This window comes from Rhinichthys klamathensis, unplaced genomic scaffold (assembly GCF_029890125.1).
Source record: "Rhinichthys klamathensis goyatoka isolate OS25496 unplaced genomic scaffold, OSU_Roscu_1.1 h1tg000907l_1, whole genome shotgun sequence".
Lineage (NCBI taxonomy): Eukaryota > Metazoa > Chordata > Actinopteri > Cypriniformes > Leuciscidae > Rhinichthys > Rhinichthys klamathensis.
This window is the reverse complement of record NW_026607253.1, coordinates 241625-260359: the sequence shown is the minus strand read 5'-3', so window position 1 is coordinate 260359 and position 18735 is coordinate 241625. Positions and strand designations below refer to the sequence as shown.

General features: G+C 38.2%; 1 protein-coding gene across 1 annotated transcript in view; it reads right to left on the bottom strand.

Annotated features, from left to right (window-relative positions):
- rap1ab (RAP1A, member of RAS oncogene family b) overlaps positions 1–18735 on the bottom strand; it is a 42689-nt gene extending 23954 nt beyond the window's left edge. Inside the window, exons 1-2 of the mRNA XM_056244088.1 lie at positions 18548–18735; positions 10202–10290 (exon numbers count right to left, since the gene is read on the bottom strand). Coding sequence (XP_056100063.1) covers positions 10202–10258 — 57 coding nt within the window. The 5' untranslated portion in view covers positions 10259–10290; positions 18548–18735. The remainder of the gene's footprint in view (positions 1–10201; positions 10291–18547) is intronic.

Genomic DNA, 18735 nt, shown 5'->3' with positions numbered 1-18735 from the left:
GATGATGACGTTCTCTGTAGATTATAAAAATAAAATATGTTTTATTATCATTATTATTATCATTTATTTTTGGTACATTGTTCAGTATTATATTGAGAGCACTTGTTAAACTGTTTACTTTTGTGTGGAAGAAAATACTTCAAGTAGGCTACAGTATGTCTACCAGTTGTGAAGTTGTGTGACAGTTTTATCATTTTAATTTGCACTACAAAGAGTGTAGGCCCTTATGCATATATTTTTATTATTTATTCATTTTTGGAACATTCCTTAAGAAGCATCATTTATTTTTGGTCTTATTTGTTGGCCAGTTGTGGTCTGTGCAATAAAATATTAAAAGTTCTAAACCATCTATTGTGTTTTATTGTTCCACTAATGAGAATATTTTTTTAAAAAAAAATCGAATTGAATAGGCGTACATTGTCCCACAGCAACATTAAAATATTGTAGATTAGTGTACAATGTTTTATAATAATAATTTATTCTATTTAGTGTCCATTTCATTCATTTAACATTTAATATTGTTGGGGCATCCAAGTTATTTGACACATTGGAATTTTTTTTTTTTAAAGTAACGCAATAGTTACTTTCCCTGGTAATTCGTTTTTTAATGATGTAACTCAGTTACTATTTGTGAGAAGTAACTAGTAACTATAAATACTTTAAGTAACATGCCTAACACTGCTATTCAAATATATATGATATTGCTATGATATAGACAATTAGTGTTGGGCGATATGCTCCATTTTCATATCATCCTATCGTCAGCCTGTGAGATCAGCGATACACGATATTATCGCGAGGGGGGCGGGGCTTACTTATTTGATTATTAACTTGCTTATTTACTCATTAATTTGCTTGTTTTATTACTTCGTTTTATATGAGAATATTTTTCTATTTTGCTAGCAAAGGTGGAGTGTTTATTAATAGGCTAAATCAGGTTATTTCCCGGTAAGTAAAAAAAAAAAAAGATCCTAAACATTTTTGTATCTGACTCAGAGTATTTCAACATGTCAGCGGGGAATTTACGGACACACATTAAGGCCCTTGCACACTGAGTCCGAAATTTTCGTATGCGTTTTTTCGTATTCGTGATTCGGTGGCTCTGAATTGTCAAAACACCATTCAAACTGCTTGCTACGGATGCGAAAAACGCAGAAAATTGAACCAGATTTGATTTTTTTTTATGACGGAAGAAAAGTTTCGGAAGGCAGTGTGCAAGCGTGATTGACATAACGTGAGATCGTATGTTCGTGCACTTGCGCGTGCTGAGGACTGAAGCGCCTTTCAGACAGGACAAAACCCATTCATTTCAAGGACTTCCAAAGATACATAACAGCTACAAGTGTATGCACTATGCAAGCACTTTATACAGGATTTAGCCTATTATACTTTATCGACACAAATTGAGTCAAAGTCAAACAGCAAACAGCCACCCACAAATACAAATAGTCTATAAATAGGCTGTCTTTGAGTTCACTTGAACAAGGGTTAAATTACTCGTCAGTCTTTTGAAGAATACCATAATTCCTCTGTTCAATTAGGCCTAAGACATCGAGAGTCACGCAGACCTTAACAACCCAGCCACAACACATAATTGGGAATAACATGCCTTACCTTAACACAGAATAGATTTTAAGGACTTTGCGCGCAGATCAACGGCCTCCAACGTTTATATTTTTCCACGAATATTTGAGTTAACATGTACTAAACATGATTGGAATTTGCACCACAGCGCCACCACACCTTTATGCTAATGACAAGAATAGCATAGTTATCTTTATTGAAGTGAATTAGGTTTAAATCGCCATCATGCATGAATGAATGATATTTTGCTATTTTACACATAATAATCCACGATGATCATTACTCAAAACTGAAATTGCACGTCAAAATAAAAGATTGTCAATATTTTTTGAGACCCCCCAAAATTTCACGAATCACGTTTTCAGGGGATCCAATGTCTTAAGGGGAGCCGAGCTCCCCCGTAGTTCGCACTCGTATTTATTTTTTAACGTGCGAAGATTTCGGATACGAATTTCGGACTCTCATGCCGTTACAAATGCAGCATTTTGACCGTACTTCTGCACGAGATGAGAACACGTTTTAATAATTTCTTGGGTCAAGAAAGAGTCGGAGTTTGCGATATATGTCCTCCTACCAGTGCTCTCTCTGTCTGGATGCACTTCACATATGCACACTTCAATAAGCCCAAAGAATGCTGGTTAATGTGTTTTAAATCCCAGGAGAAATCAGAGTAAGGGGCAAAAATCTAGCCGAGTCGATCAGTTTATACTTAAACTTATGTCTTGACTCCGATAAAGGAAAACGGGTTAATGCGTTTACATGGCCACATGCATTGTCAGTTTATTCAGCATAATCGGCTTAAGAACGTGCATGTAAACGCGCTCATTCCCTGAAAGTGAAAGCAGAAACTGGCTGAGCTTAACTGTTGGGGAAAATCATCTGATATGTAACATTACATCCGTGCGGTACAGTAGGTCTGACTTTATAGGCTGTCTGTTAAATAAAATGTTAAAATAAATAAATGTTAAAGGGCACCTATTATGCCCCTTTTCACAAGATATAAAATAAGTCTCTGATGTCCCCAGAGTGTGTATGTGAAGTTTTATCTCAAAATACCCAACAGATACTTTTTTACAGCATGTTTAAATTCTCACTTTTTGGGGCTCAGAAAAACGCACCGCTTTAGTGTGTATCCCTTTAAATGCAAATGAGCTGCTACTGCCGGCCCAGAGGGTGGAGCCTCACGAGCTCTGTGGACAATCTCATCTCACGGAATGATATCAAAACAGACACTCTCAGTAGCAGTGTTCATTTCGACCCGAATAATTCCTACAGAGCCAGAGATATGCAGTATAGAAATAGAACCGGTATAGTCTAGTTTAATTACGGTTATAACTTATTTTTAGGTGTTCAAGCACGAAGTGCTGAAAACCTATTGTAATTGCTATTTGAAAAAAAACAAACTATGGTAAATCATGCTAGAATCATGGTAAATGGTTTTCCATCTATTATGTCAGTGGTTACATGCTTGCTAAATGTCTTTAATGCTTATGTGCTAAAAGGGCTTAAATGCTTGAACACCGCTAAATGCTGCTTGCAGCTTTAATTCATCTTGCTTTTATCCACTATTAGTACAAGCCTGCTGTAGCGGACCGTGTCCGAATGATGGCCAAAAATTTACTGATGAGTTCAATGAAGTTTATTATACATCACACAAAAGACGAAGCATCAGTTTTACTCCAGAAAATCACCGTAAGAGCTGAATAAACACTGTATAAGAAGTGCGCATTAAAGTCTTATCCATAAACTCTCTCTCTCTCCCCCTTTCATTATCATCAACATACACAGCGAATTACACAAAACACTCGTTACAACTAACAGTAAACAAATATATACACACCCTTTCAGTTAGGGGTGGGGGGAAAAATCTATTCTTAGATGCATCGCGATGCGGACGTGGACAATTCTGAATCGATTCACAAATGTCAAAAATCGATTTTCAATAAAAAAATAAAAACATTTTTAGATAATATATTTATAATAACGTAATATTGGTGGAACGCCAAAGACGGAACTCTGAAGCGCGGAAGTGCAGTGGCCGGACCGTCTGTGGCGTGCACATAACAGAGACGCGATAGACCTTATGCACCAGAGAAACGAGGGCGCCGCCATCTTTAGAATATTGTCTTTGAACTTCCGTTTTTGCGGTCGCTCTGTATATTTCTATGGCATCGCTGTCCAGGAGTAATTAGCTGGTGAAGTTGATTTACTTATTGTAGAGTTAACGAAAGTTATCATGAGCATTCTAATGTTTATGATAAGCATTGTAAAGCATATGTCTTAACAAATGGACCTTAGGAATTTTTTTAACGAGCCGTTCATTCATAACTACGCAAGATCGCTGTGAAAATACAGACCGGAAGTCAAAAGACAATGAGCTCAGCGTGGAAAAGGGGCGTGGCTACATAAGGTCTATAGCGCGCGAGATCCAAACACCCTCGTTAAAAGCTGACGTGTGGAAATATTTTGGCTTCTGAAGTTGGGGGAAAGGAGCTGGACAGTCAAGAGCCACACTAGTTGTAAGCTTTGTAGAATAAAACTAAAATATTTCGGAAACACGACAAATATGAGAAGCCATATGACACGTTTCCACCCAGAGGAGGAAAAACACTCGGCTGTAAGGGTCGTTGTTATATTATTAATTTACTACAAGCTAGTTCAGGTACACATTTATTTTCCTGTTGGTTCTTGGCAATGTTAATAAAATATATTGTACTTTAATTCTTTATAGGTCATTACTTTGTACTTTTAAAGCAAAGTATTTATTGTCACACACACACACAAAGATTCAGATAATCGATTTAGCATCGAATAGCACCCTCTGAATCGTAATCGAAAGGTGCCTAGAGATTCCCACCCCTACTTTCAGTGGGTGCTTAATAAACTAGTAAACTTTATATCCGTAAAACAACTCGATGAGTTGTCATAAAGTGCGCTCTCACTTTCATTTCTGCCGTGACCAGTAACGTTAGGCCTATCGCTCCGGAGACTTGTAAGCTGGACTGTAAGAACAGTTGGTACAGATCCATCCTCGAGTAACAACGGGAGTAAAAGAAGACTGCTATGTTCATTCTTATATCTTATAACAAAACACCTCAATAGCTTAGAAGACATTCTTGTCTACAGCTGCTCCGGCGTCGAAACAATAGCGGACTGTGTACAGCTCACTCAGGGCGGGTCTACACTAAAACTGCATTGTCAGTCAACAGTCGTGGGAGGGGCTTGTGCAAAAGTACGTCACATTGCCCGGAATCTGAGAATGGCTTGTTCTGAGACAGTGCTTATGATTTATGGGGATAAAAAAAAATATATATATATCATTATAGGGTGGTTGTTTACACACACATTTATGTTCAAACGCCACGTAAAAGTGAATTTTGCATAATAGGTGCCCTTAAAGGGATACTCCACTTTTTTTGGAAATAGGCTCATTTTACAACTCCCCCAGAGTTAAACTGTTTTGTTTTACCGTTTTTGAATCCATTCAGCCGATCTCCGGTTCTGGCGGTACCACTTTTAGCATAGCTTAGCATACATCATTGAAGTGGACAAGACCATTAGCATTTCAAAAAAAAAAAATGACCAAAGAGTTTCGATATTTTTCCTATTTAAAACTTGACTCTTCTGTAGTTACATCGTGCACTAAGACCGACGGAAAATGTAAAGTTGCGATTTTCTAGGCTGATATGGCTAGGAATTATGCTCTCATTCCTGCGTAATAATCAAGAAACTTTACTGCCGTACCATGAGAGCAGCAGGCGTAATGATATGACGCAGCGTCTGAAAATAGTTCCGTTGTTGACGGAAGGTAGCCTATTTTCAGGCGCTGCGTCATATCATTACGGCTGCTGCTCTCATGGCACGGCAGTGAAGTTTCTTGATTATTACGCAGGAATGAGAGCATAGTTCCTAGCCATATCAGCCTAGAAAATCGCAACTTTACATTTTCCGTCGGTTTTAGTGCACGATGTAACTACAGAAGAGTCAAGTTTTAAATAGGAAAAATATCGAATATCTTTGGTCATTTTTTTTTTAGAAATGCTAATGGTCTTGTCCACTTCAATGATGTATGCTAAGCTATGCTAAAAGTGGTACCGCCAGAACCGGAGATCGGCTGAATGGATTCAAAAACGGTAAAACTCAACAATTTAACTCTGGGGGAGTTGTAAAATGAGCCTATTTCCAAAAAAAGTGGAGTATGCCTTTAAATAAAAAAATTGTGGTATAATGGGGGAAAAAGTTGAATATATATTTTTCCAATAGATATTTGGTTTGGACTTGGTGTGTGCCAAATTTGGTGGTATTACCAGGGATTTTAAGGTTGGTAGGTGATTTCGTTTTGGAACCTTCAGAAAACTAACTTGATTTTTCCTCAAAATTGTCTGCTGAGTCTGCCGACTTCATTCATGATTAATATTGCATTGCATAATGTGTGCTTATACAAACTAATAACCACAAGTGAATCGCATTCAATTATTTAATATAAATGGAAATAAAAAATTTCGTTTGCAATTTCAAGTATTTACATTAGGGATGTGCACAACGACTAATTTGACAGTCGTTTAAATGAAGGTTTTGTAAAGACGGATGGATAATACAAAAAGCTTTCTGACATTTTGACCGAAAAAAAGCAAAGAACAAAATTTAAATCTAGCACGTCAATTTTCACATTTTCAATTTTCAAACGAGACAATGGAACTTTTTAATCCATAAGTAACTAGCGTGCTAGTTTTCATACAAAATAAATATGTAACATAATTAGGTACTTTAGTTATTATTAACACAATAACGTAACATGTAGGCTACGTTTCTCAACACTGAGAAAGAATAAATAAACGCCCGTTTCTCCAGACTCGCGGTTGTCAGTCATCCATGATTTCAGTTTAAAAATCTTTGTTAAATTGAACATTATGTTGTGCTGAAGTGTTAAAGCCTACAATTGGAAAATGGTATAGGTCTAAATTATGTTTGAATTCCTGTTAAGGCAGTATTTTAGAGTAAAACGCTGATCTCTAAGCAAAACTAATACTCATATTTCCTGTATGTCTGTCTTTTATTTATTCATTCTGCCAAAAAACACTTACTACAGTACAGAACATGGTAAAACATCCACCTCAACTCGTTTACCTTAAGGATTTAGAAGTACCGTGACTACTGTACTGTCCTCGCTTAAGAAATCAGTCAGACGGCAGGAGTGGAAGGGGGATCGAGTGAGATTTTGCATTGCATAATTCTTCTTATGCTTTCTCTCGCACATGCGGTCTCAACGTGAGAGAAAGACAGAGGCTTGCCACATAAAGAGAATTGATATGCTATATCTAAATGCAGGGTTCAAAAATAAGGACTGCCTGATGGCCAAGAGTTGGTTGATGGAATGGTCACTGTCCCGATTGGGCCATCTTCATAAAAATGTATAATTTGCACGCTTTTTTTAGGCTTTTTTCAAGCGCAAGACGACGCAAAAGAGAACTCAATTCGGTACTCCAAGAAATCCGAGTCTGAAAGCAGGCAAACACTGAATTGAGTTCTCTTTCACTTGAATGGACAATTTCACACAAAATAGTCAAAATGCCCGTTCTTGGCGAGTATCCTAGTAAACATAGTCGGTTATGTCTTTTGACTAAATAACTTCTGCAACTTTAAAAAAAATTTCATCTATATTTCATTTATACAGTGAAAAGTATGCAGTGTTATTTTACATTTTATTTTTTATTAAAGGTGACCTATAATTCAAAATTGAATTTACCTTGGTATAGTCAAATAACAAGAGTTCAGTGCATGGACATGACAGAGTGAATCTCAAACTGGACTGTTTTCGCGTTCTCATTTAATTCACGTTTATGAAAAACACCCCTGAAAAACGGTCGGTTCTCCACACAATACCGACTGTGACGCAATAGTCGGGATCATTAATATGTACGCCTCCAAATATTTGCATAATGCCAGCCCTCAATGCCAGGCGGAACTGCGCAGCCGAAGCATGGCAGTTGCTCAGTGTGGATGTATACATGAACACAAAAGTATTTTTTAGTTCCTTCATCTGAGCCTCTGAAGAAACAATGGGTTAATTTTATTTTCTCTGGAAATTTTCAAACATTTCACCGACGACTGTTTCCTCAACTTGGGCCAATACAGAGCTGGCCTCGGATCGAGCTACCAAGCAACACTTTCTGATGTGTAATTGTTCAAGTTCAGACAGGTAATCTTTCTCTCAAAATCGTTCAATACTGTTTATGCATCAGTAAGTCAAGCCAGTGACTAAAATATCAGCTTCACATCGTTTCTTTTAGTAGGATGAAAATAATCGTATTTAAATTGTGAACAAATTATATACAGAAAGCGATCAAAGAACAATCTTTCCACACAGCGCGAGTTTATCTGGACACTTGCCAAACTCGTTATGAAATCAATGACGCACGTTACTGCACAACGAAGCTCTTACTGTATTTACATCATCGTGTTTGCATTGGTGAAAGCAGAGAGAGTGCAGAAACTGCTTTGCAATGATAAGATCTTCATTCTCGCGATCAACACGTCATCTGCTCAATGCTCATCACGGCAACATTTTATGTGATGGGAATAGATCTAAATACTTTAAAAACATCTCACGATTCGTTAATCTCGATAGCTGTTATAGTAAAAACGTATAATAGCAGTAGTAAAAGTATTCGGGAGAGAGTTTCACATGTAATGCGTTGCTATTTCATATGCAAGCATGTCAGCCAATCACAGCAGTGGCCGCGGTTACACTGAATCCCACAGCAGACACGCCCCTTCAAACAGAGTGTTCAAATCAGAGGCTAAAAGCAGGCTAGGAAAAATGCCATTTATTTCTAAATTATGATTATTTTTTATCTAAAAAACATACTAACATTATAAGGGTAACCCAGGAAACATTATAAAATAATAAAAAAAAACATTCTAGGGCACCTTTAAATTTCTGTACCTAATCTACATCCAACTACTGTTTGATCTACCTGGAAAACCTGAAAAGGTTTATTTTATTTGTATCTTTGTTCTATTATGTTTGTGCTATTGCTTGTAGTTTGATTATTTGTTCTTATTTTATTACAGACTGTTTACTTGTCTTTAATACTGTTTGAAATTTAGATTTTATACTATATTTATACATGTTTCATCCCACTTTATATTAGGGCTGGGAATCGCTGGGTACTTCACGATACGATACGATATGCGATACATTGTTCACGATACCGATAATATCACGATATGGCGATACTGCGATAATCGACATATTATCAGTAATAACTCACAATATATCATGTTTTAAGAAATACAATTTTTTTTTAAATTAGGAAAATTAATCTCCATTTATTTTTTGGGATGAAACACAATAACAAAAACAACTTGTGTCTTATCAGTTGCAACAAAACAGTCACAGACACTATTTTAGTGTAACATTGCTGCAATCAGTAGTAATAAAAATGTTTACGCCGGGGTGTGTCGGCTTCGAGCCAGCACCAACCACGGCTTTCTCACAGAGCTCCGGGTGATGCCGCGTGAGGTGTCTGTACATGTGGTCGTGTTTCCCGTTTTGCGGACTTTTGCAAAGCCAGACATCCCAAGTCTCACGGAAGTTCAGGGAGTCTCCCGCATAATGATAGCGTCTCCCTGATGCCCGCAAATTAGTTCAAATCTCCCGGAATCTAGAGCGCGCATGCGAGACAGAACAGCCTGCACGCATAACATACATAGCACGGGAGAGAGCGAGAGACTTTGCGTGTGTGCCTCATGAAAGCTAGTCAAATCCAGTCAACTCGGATAATGAATAGAGCGTTTTATAACGGCTTTTAAGATCGATACTTGGCAAGAGCGCATCGAGAATCGATCGCGGGAGTAAATATCGTGATATATCGCCATATCGATATTTTGGCGCACCCCTACTTTATATTGGGTGTGACTACTATGTACTAACATTTAAATTATCATGTGATACAATGCACATGTAAAGTGGCTAACATTAGGCTACCAAGATGTTTCAAATGATAATCCATGTTTGAGGTCGATGAATGAAAGGCGACATTTGGATTTCCTGCCCCACATAATTACCACATGGACCAGCAATGGTAACGATCTGTCCGGCATGGACTGCATGACTTTGCCAATTCCTGTGCAGTTTTTTTCTGCGACTAACCGACTAATTCAATTTTGGACTAAGCCTTGATGAGCCTCTTCTCATCAACTAATATTTAGTCAACTATTAGGGGACACCCCTAAAAAAAATTTAAGTTGAGAAACTGACCTTGCATACTGTAGTGATTAGGGCTGGTTCAAGTATTGTAAAGGATGATCTCATCATGATACTTCAGATTCAAATGTTGTGTTCATTCACAGAACTAGTACTTTCATTCAACAATCTTGTGGTGGATAATTTTTAGTACGGAAAGTGAATTCTTGGCATGGATAAGTGAATAGGCTTTTACAGCTGTAGAACTAAATGACAAAAGACAGCACATCCAATCAAAGAAATCCAAAGCCATTTGGGATGCAGCCATCTACTATAGATAATTACTGTGGATCACATCATTGCTTGGCCAAGCACTGGAGTCTAGCTGCTCTTAGGTTTGGTGAGGAAGAGATTGTATACTGCACTTACCAGGGCTGACTTGCCCACACCACCAGAGCCCAACACCACAAGCTTGTATTCACGCATGGCAGGGTCTCTTCACCAGACTCCTCAGTGCTCTAAAAACAAGATAAGAGAAGAGAATGAGTAGGTCACTGCATATAGATATATGGTAGTTTGTGTGTGTGGGGTAGAGAGCGCCCTGGATCGTAGCCCATGGGTGGGCGATAATACAAGCCCGACTTCTTACACACAAAGCAGCTGTGGGTTCTAAATGGAAGTGTGCAGTCTAGAGAGCCAGGACTGAGGACTGCTAAGCCTCTGGGCCTATATGGATTTAACCATTTAATATCAGCAGGCCCACACTAATTTGGATAAATTATTTATTTTACTCGCCAGACTTTTTTGGATCTATCTCCTGACTTTGTGAATCATCAGATCCTTCTGTCCACCCTCTCATCACTGGGCATCACAGGAACTCCACTTCACTGGTTTGAATCCCATGTCACAGGTATGTCTTTCAGGGTTGCCTGAAGAGGGGAGGCACATCAACTGACCACCAGGGTTCCTAAGGGTTCAGTTCTTGGACCCCTCCTCTTCTCCATATACACTACATCACTGGGACCCATCATAGAGGCACATGATTTCTCCTAACATTGCTATGCTGATGACACAGCTCTACATTTCAATTTAACCAGATGATCCCACAGTAACTGCACGAATCTCAAGCTGTCTGGCGGACATATGTTCAAGTTAATTTCAGGGTTTCCGTTGTCCGTTAAATTACGGGACATTGGCCGGGAAAAAAATGAAATGTCCGACAAAATTAAATCTCTCCGGTCAAATTGTCCGATTAAAATGGCCTAATAATCCCACCCCCTTAACACAATCGGAATTTGAGAATAAGCCTAAAATGTATAAAGCAAAAATACACCGACCGATCAGAAGAATTATTTGCCATTTTACAAGCATTGAGTCTGCAGACACTGCTCCTTATCGATGCCGTAAGCCTGCGACGTGATGCGCTCGCTGTCATAACAGCGGTCCATGGCTATGGAGGATTGCATTTCTCCACAGCCCGTGAAGGGAGGTCCTCATATGTGATTTCAACGAAATGTATCCAGTTCGGATGCTCATTTCAGTTAATTTTCCCGACCGACAACCGCCGCTCGTTAATCGATTATTAACCGTTAACTGATAAGATTATAATATTGAATTGGCATTAAATAAGAATAAATTGCCTATCTGTGACCCGTTAAAACTACAAACATTTTTATTTATTTATCAAAGGGTTTATTTGAACGTGCAAAGTGCAAACAGCAGCATACAGAACAGATCAACAACAGAACCTGGATTCAGATCAAATTTTCACGCACCTGCAGCATTTCTAACAGTGACAACAGAAAAAAACAGGATAAAATACCGGTAGTACAAATAAAAAACACAAAATTGGCCAACACTAAATATATTATTTTTCCCGTTAGACTAAGATTTTTCGTTAAATAAAAATAGCAGCCCTACCTCAGTCCACACCGAGATGTTTTTATCTCGATGCGGCGCGGACGCGCTTGGAAAAAACGAGCGCGTCGCACTTCCATTACGAGCGCGCATACTGCGCACAGCGCACATACATTTGAAATAACGAACTTGAGCGCCCAAAAGACGCGATATGTGAAGTAATTTTTTAGGTTACATAGCCTGCCTCCAGTTTTCCTCAACTTGACTAATTAAGGGGCGATATTTGACCGGCATATCATCAAAATGTCCGTAAAACGAAAACTCTGCCGGTCATTTTGACCGGCACCATGTTTTTCTAGCGGAAACTCTGGTTCATTTATTTTATTTGTCATATAAATGTCCAAGACAATATGTACACTGAAATGCATTTGGTTGAGGCTCAGACATTCAAGAGTAGTGCAATATATACAATTCAATCTATTTTAGAGATGAAAAAAAAAAAAAACATGGATGAAGGATTATCACCTACAGCTCAACCTGGCAAAGACTGAGCTTCTCATCAACTACCCCATCAAGGTCGGACAGAAATCTTGGAGTAATCTTTGGGGACCAGCTGACCTTCAAAGACCACATTTCAAAGACAGCTCGGTCATGCAGGTTTGCACTACACAACATCAGAAAGATCAGGCCTTTCCTAACTGAGCGTGCAACAACTTCTCATCCAGGCCCTGGTCATTCCAGGCTTGATTACTGCAATGCTCTACCCAAAAGGGCCCACGTCACAGCTCTGTTCATCTCTCTGCACTGGCTACCACTTGCTGCTCGCATCAAGTTCAAGGCATTGACGCTTGCTTACAGATCTACCACAGGCTCAGCTCCCTCCTACTTTCATTCGTTTTTACGAGACTACATCGCTACCAGAAGCCTACAATCGGAAAATGAGCGGCGACTGGTGGTATCATCACAGAGAGGCACAAAATCACTTTCCAGAACATTTTTCCTCACTGTTCCTTGCTGGTGGAATGAGCTGAAACTTCCTCTAATGCAGAATCCCTGACAATATTCACAAGACAGCTGAAAACTCATCTCTTCCGGGAGCACTTAACCTCATCATAAAAAACAAACAAAATCCCTTCCTATTCTAGCTTATGCTACTCTGAGCAGTGTCTGACACTTCGAATTTTAAGCACTTCCTGTGTTTATTCTCCTCTTTACAATGAATTCGCTTGTTGTATTCCTCATTTGTAAGTCGATTTGGATAAAAGCGTCTGCAAAATGAATAAATGTAAATGTAGGCCTAAATATAAATATAATATAAAATATAAATTTCTAACAGTAATAAAGTAAACAGTCTGTAATAAAATGATAAAAAAAAAAATCAAGCCAATAGCAAAAATAAACAATAGAACAAATATACAAATGAAATGATAGAGATTAGGTACAGAAATTGAATAAAGAAATCAAATGTAAAAACACTGCATAGTATTTACTGCATAAATTAAATATAGATGAATCACCCTGTTGTCTGTGTGGGTCCTAATGCCCCAGTATAGTGATGGGGACTCTATTCTGTCAAAGAGCACCATCCTTCGGATGAGACATAAAACCGAGTTCCTGTGTTCTCGAGTTCTCTGTGGTCATTAAAGTAAAGTAATCTAAAGTAACAAAACACGGAGCTTTTTGTGATTATTGGTGGTTAGGCTACAATGCTGCATTCGTCTTGAACACACAAGACACACGAAAATTCATGGCACGAATACGTGTACCATTACACCCCTAATTACTATTTAAACAAATGTCAAGAAAAAAAAAATTGTTTTGTGACCAGGTAAAGTGAGGTCAACCTCAACAATGGGCTAGATCAGGGCGGGCAGCAGGTTGCGGGGCGCATTCGGTACGCCATGAGAGTTTTGCGATACGTACCGTGCTGGATGTGTATCGTGGTTTTTCGGTTCGGTTTGAATATCGTTGAATACAGTTGCTCTGCACCAAGACTTTGGAATGCCCTCCCCTGAAGTCGCTTTAAACTGTACGTGTTGACTATATCTTACCAGTTATGTTGAAGCCCTTGATATAAAGCATGGCTCATGTTTAGGACAAAGTGGATTATGTACTTATCTCCACAGCAGCTCACTCTATCCTCCGCTATTTTTCAAACTACTGTATATCGATATAAACAGTATTGCCTCATTCCATATCGTTTATAAAAAGAAAAACAATTGCAAAATATAAAAATGTATACAAAAATAAAATGTATATATATTAAAAATACCGATTTATTGTACAAACTCGATATACTGCCCAGCCCTATGTTACACATGCATTGTCTTTCTCCATTGTTTACGCTCACTTAAGACATAACCAACTATGTTTACTAGGATACTCTCCAAGACAGGCATTTTGACAATTTTGTGTTAAGTTGTCTGTTAAAGCGCAAGAAAACGTGAAAAAGAACTCAATTCTGTTTTCGCATGCTGTCAGACACAAGTACCGAAATGATTTCTATTTTGAGTCTTCTTGCGCTTGAATGTTTAAATTGGCAAGGCTTAAAAACTCATGCAAATGATAAACTTTAATGACGATTCAGCACTGGCCCGATCGGAACAGTGAGTTCCGTAGAGATGCACCAATATTAAATTTCTCAGCCTACACAGATAGCCGATTATTTGTTTTTTCTTATGGAAAAAACAAATCTCTCCCAAATAATGCTGCAAACTATACAGGGAACCATCTCATTTGGTACACTATAATATTGGTAGCAATTAACAGCAGACTTATTATATTAAACTACTATTTAATTTCAGTAATTAAAACCCAAAAAACCAGGAATGTTTGTATACAACTCAGTTGCACATATAAGGTAGTTTTCATAAGCACTTCTCTTCATGCAACATACATACATACATAATGAAGAGTAAGCTCTTTTTATAGCTAACTAACAAACGGATGACTTTCCTGAGGTAAATGCAACGTTAAGTGACATCTTTCCACGGTTAAAATACTGATTGAGAGATGATATGAGACATGATACGGATTTCAGTAAGTTGTACTGTATCTTTCAACATACCTTCTGATATGCATGCATTTTTTTCTATATAAAATTTGTATTAAAGTGGAAGAAAAGACTCGTGCAGCCGCTTGAACTGAGGCGCTACAGCGATCTGTTACGTCACATTTAAGAGCGTCAAAACGCCATTTACTATTTGAATTGAATGAATTTCAGAATTTGAAAGATGACTGTTTCTTTTTAGAAGTAACAAAGCTATTTGCGATGATAATATTGTACCGTAATAAAAAATGCTTTAACATAAAAACCAAGTCTGTTAGATAACAGCACTGAAAGTGCATTCACATAAAAGTCAGTTCGCCGAGTTAACAGTTAACCACCACTGGCTTTTAAAGCGAAAACCAGTTGCGTTCTGAACAGCTTTACATTCAATGCAGACCAAGTACATTGATCAGAAAAAAAAACATTTACTCTGCCCATCCTTGAATGAACACATTCTTTACATGAACTTCTCAGATCGCTGCTGCAACCATGTGGGATCTATTCAGAATAAATAATACACACAGGCTAATAATTTTAGTGTAAAAAGGTGTCACAGAAAACCACTCAGCTGGGTTTCATATAGCAAACACGTGCAGCCAAACACAAGTCTTCTGAAGTTATGAGTCCTTGGTGAGGGGCCAAATCTAAACATTGTCCAGTCTGTGTGCACTCAAGGAACACTAAACTCATCCAGTGTTATTTGGAGAGGTTCATGGGTGCCGTTGCTTGAATGCCTTAGTCTGATTCTGGTTTTGCAGGAATGGTTGGCATGCACAGATAATTTTCTTCCCTTAATGGTAAAGGCAGTGTAGAAAAGGCAATGAGATGCCAAGCTAAGGCCACCGAGAGAGAAAATGACCAGAGGTAAAAATGTAGAATGTGATTATTGGAGCATTTAAGCAGCAAACAATTTCCAGCCATGAGTCACACATGATGTATGGAGAAAACACTAACAGACATACACATGGACGGATAGTGCAAGACCACATCTGCAACTCCAAATAATGCAAATTATGTTCAAAAGCAAGCAAATTCATGCAAGTGAAGTCAATCCATAGCTAGTTTAAAAACTTGAATTCTCTTTTTTCTCCTGTAAAAGTTTCTGTAAAAAATAAACATATCTACCGCCCTCACTCAAGTATGGCATCATTACTGAAGTCTTTCCATATTAGGATGGAGAGGCTGCTTTCGCCACACAGCATGAACAGCTAAACTTCCCTGATCTTCATCTAAGGCAGACTGAATGGTCTGTGAACCAAAAGAACTGCTCTGCTAAACGTCTTCTGAAATCATAGCAGGGCTCAACGCTAAGGATTTTTTCTACTGGCAAATTGTGGTTAAATTTTTCACTTGCCCTGCAAAAAAATAAAACGAAAAAGTTGTTTCTACTAAATAACGGCCCTCTCACACTGAGCGTAACGCGATAAAGCTAAGCGCAGACGAACAAAGCTTTAACACCGAACATGAAATGGTTGATCGTCTTCAGCTAAATTCACGCCTGAACGATAGGTGGCGCTGAGCCAGAATACATTTTTCCTCATGTGTGCATCTAGTAGGTTTTCCCATTTGGATTTAATCTCATCCACAACACAACATACAACAGTATATTAAGATAAATTAAGTTTGTTACTATGCCAGAAACACAAACCATCTAGGCTATGAGGATCACATAATATGATTGACAGCTCTGGAGCTCTCTGACTCATAACAACACGGAAGAAAACGGCACTCTATACGCTGTTTCAAGCTCTTCAGATCGCATAATTCAATGAATAGAAATTATATTCTGTAAACTAAACATGCGGAAAATAAATCTGTTCTTACACCAATGAATTAAGACCCCCTGTGGTGAAAATCAAGTTTGAAATTTTGTTTATATGTCTATGTGGTGTTTTTAATATGCTTTAAGACAAACCAAGTGCAAATTCATAAGTCGACAGCATTGCTGAGTATTTTCTCCCTAAAACTGCAGTGAACCAAAGAAAGTCTCAAAAACGCGGTTTGAAATCCCTGGTGTTTCTGACGTCACAAACTACCTTATAACCAATCACATCAATGTGTCGGGCGGGCTTTAGCATAACTGCAAAGCAGGGGGTCTCAAGAGAAGCCAGGTTATCCTGGTATAGTTTTCTGTTGATATGAAAAATGATGTAAAGCAACATAGCAGGTGAATTTATGTACATGATTAGGGCTGTGACGGTATGGGATTTTTTTCTTACCGCGGTGAAGCAACAAATCACGTGGTTTGGCGGTTAACTAGCGGATTTTACTAATAGACCTACCAATCTGTGTAAAAATAAAATGATGATGCCATCTTTCTAAAGTCATTTTTACACCCCTCTAACTTAAAGGGATACTCCACTTTTTTTGGAAATAGGCTCATTTTACAACTCCCCCAGAGTTAAACTGTTGAGTTTTACCGTTTTTGAATCCGTTCAGCCGATCTCCGGTTCTGGCGGTACCACTTTTAGCATAGCTTAGCATACATCATTGAAGTGGACAAGACCATTAGCATTTCTAAAAAAAAAAAAATGACCAAAGAGTTTCGATATTTTTCCTATTTAAAACTTGACTCTTCTGTAGTTACATCGTGCACTAAGACCGACGGAAAATGTAAAGTTGCGATTTTCTAGGCTGATATGGCTAGGAACTATACTCTCATTCCTGCGTAATAATCAAGAAACTTCACTGCCGTGCCATGAGAGCAGCAGGCGTAATGATATGACGCAGCGCCTGAAAATAGGCCACCTTCCGTCAACACAACGGAACTATTTTCAGGCGCTGCGTCATATCATTACGTATCAAAACCTACAACAAAAGCACAATGTAAAAGGATCATAAAAAAAAAAAGTGCAATATTACTCAAAAGCATTAGAGGTTAGAAAAAAACCCCTTTGGTTTCAGAAAAAAGTCCCAGGCAAGGTTTGATACAAATCATAACCTCTTGACAAACTAATCAGACAAATTGGTTTAAAGAAATGCAACTTTCATAAGTAACTTTATCTGGTTGAAACCACTAATAATATCTTCACAAAAGAAGCTTGACTCTGATGAGTTTGAGGAGCTAAAGTACAACAGGTGAAACAAAACATGACAGCCATATCAAAAGTTTGAAAACTCATGACCATGATTAAATTCGTGGAAAAGAAAAAGGAAGCCTCACACTTTACTACACAGTAAAACCAGCAAAGAGAACTGAAAACTGATTTGCTAAACATTCTTGTCAGGGGAAAAAAGCCCAATGCCTACTCTTGTCAAATCAGCAAATCACTTGATCCATCCTAGTCATCTAACAGTTATGGTTTCTAAACTCAGCTTCAGGCTAGAAAGTTTACTAAACCAAAATCAGGTCGAGTTAGGATCCTCATAAGTATGAATACAGTGTGAAAAAAACAACAGGATTCACTTAATCTGTAATAGCGTGATGTTTTGATTGAAAGCATGTGGATAAAAAACACCCTACAACATGGACAACATGATTAATTTAATGGAGAACACACTTTAAATATAGACGAATGATATACACATTTATTTAATCTTTTTGTTTAAGTAACTAACTTACCTAGGTTAACGTATATAGAAGAGCGTTATTGAGTGTGTTAACAACAATAATAAGAGTTTATTTTGGACAGATTTTGACGTGGTTAAATTCAGTCAGTGAGATTTGTGCTAAGATGCTAAGACTGCTGGAGCCAGAAAAAACTACTCTTATCATTTTCTATTTAAGGAATAAAACATTGTTGGTACAATTATGGACTGTAAGTGAATAAAACACACTATACCACACAATATATCTGGTTTAACAGCTCTTCATGATTTTCTGGTTCATGATTAAAAAGGTCTGTTAGCGCGCTCGTTTAGCCGCCTACCTCCACACACCCGCCGGAAAAGACCCGACAAACTTTAGCGTGTTCAGCTGCAGTCAGACAACCTCAATCCCTTTCCTCCTCAGCAAACTGGGTCATTCCACGAAACAGCACTTTTGGCTCACACGAAACGAGCTTTGGGAACGGTAAAAGACGGCTGTGCTGCCCTCAATGCGACCTCGCGAGCCGCT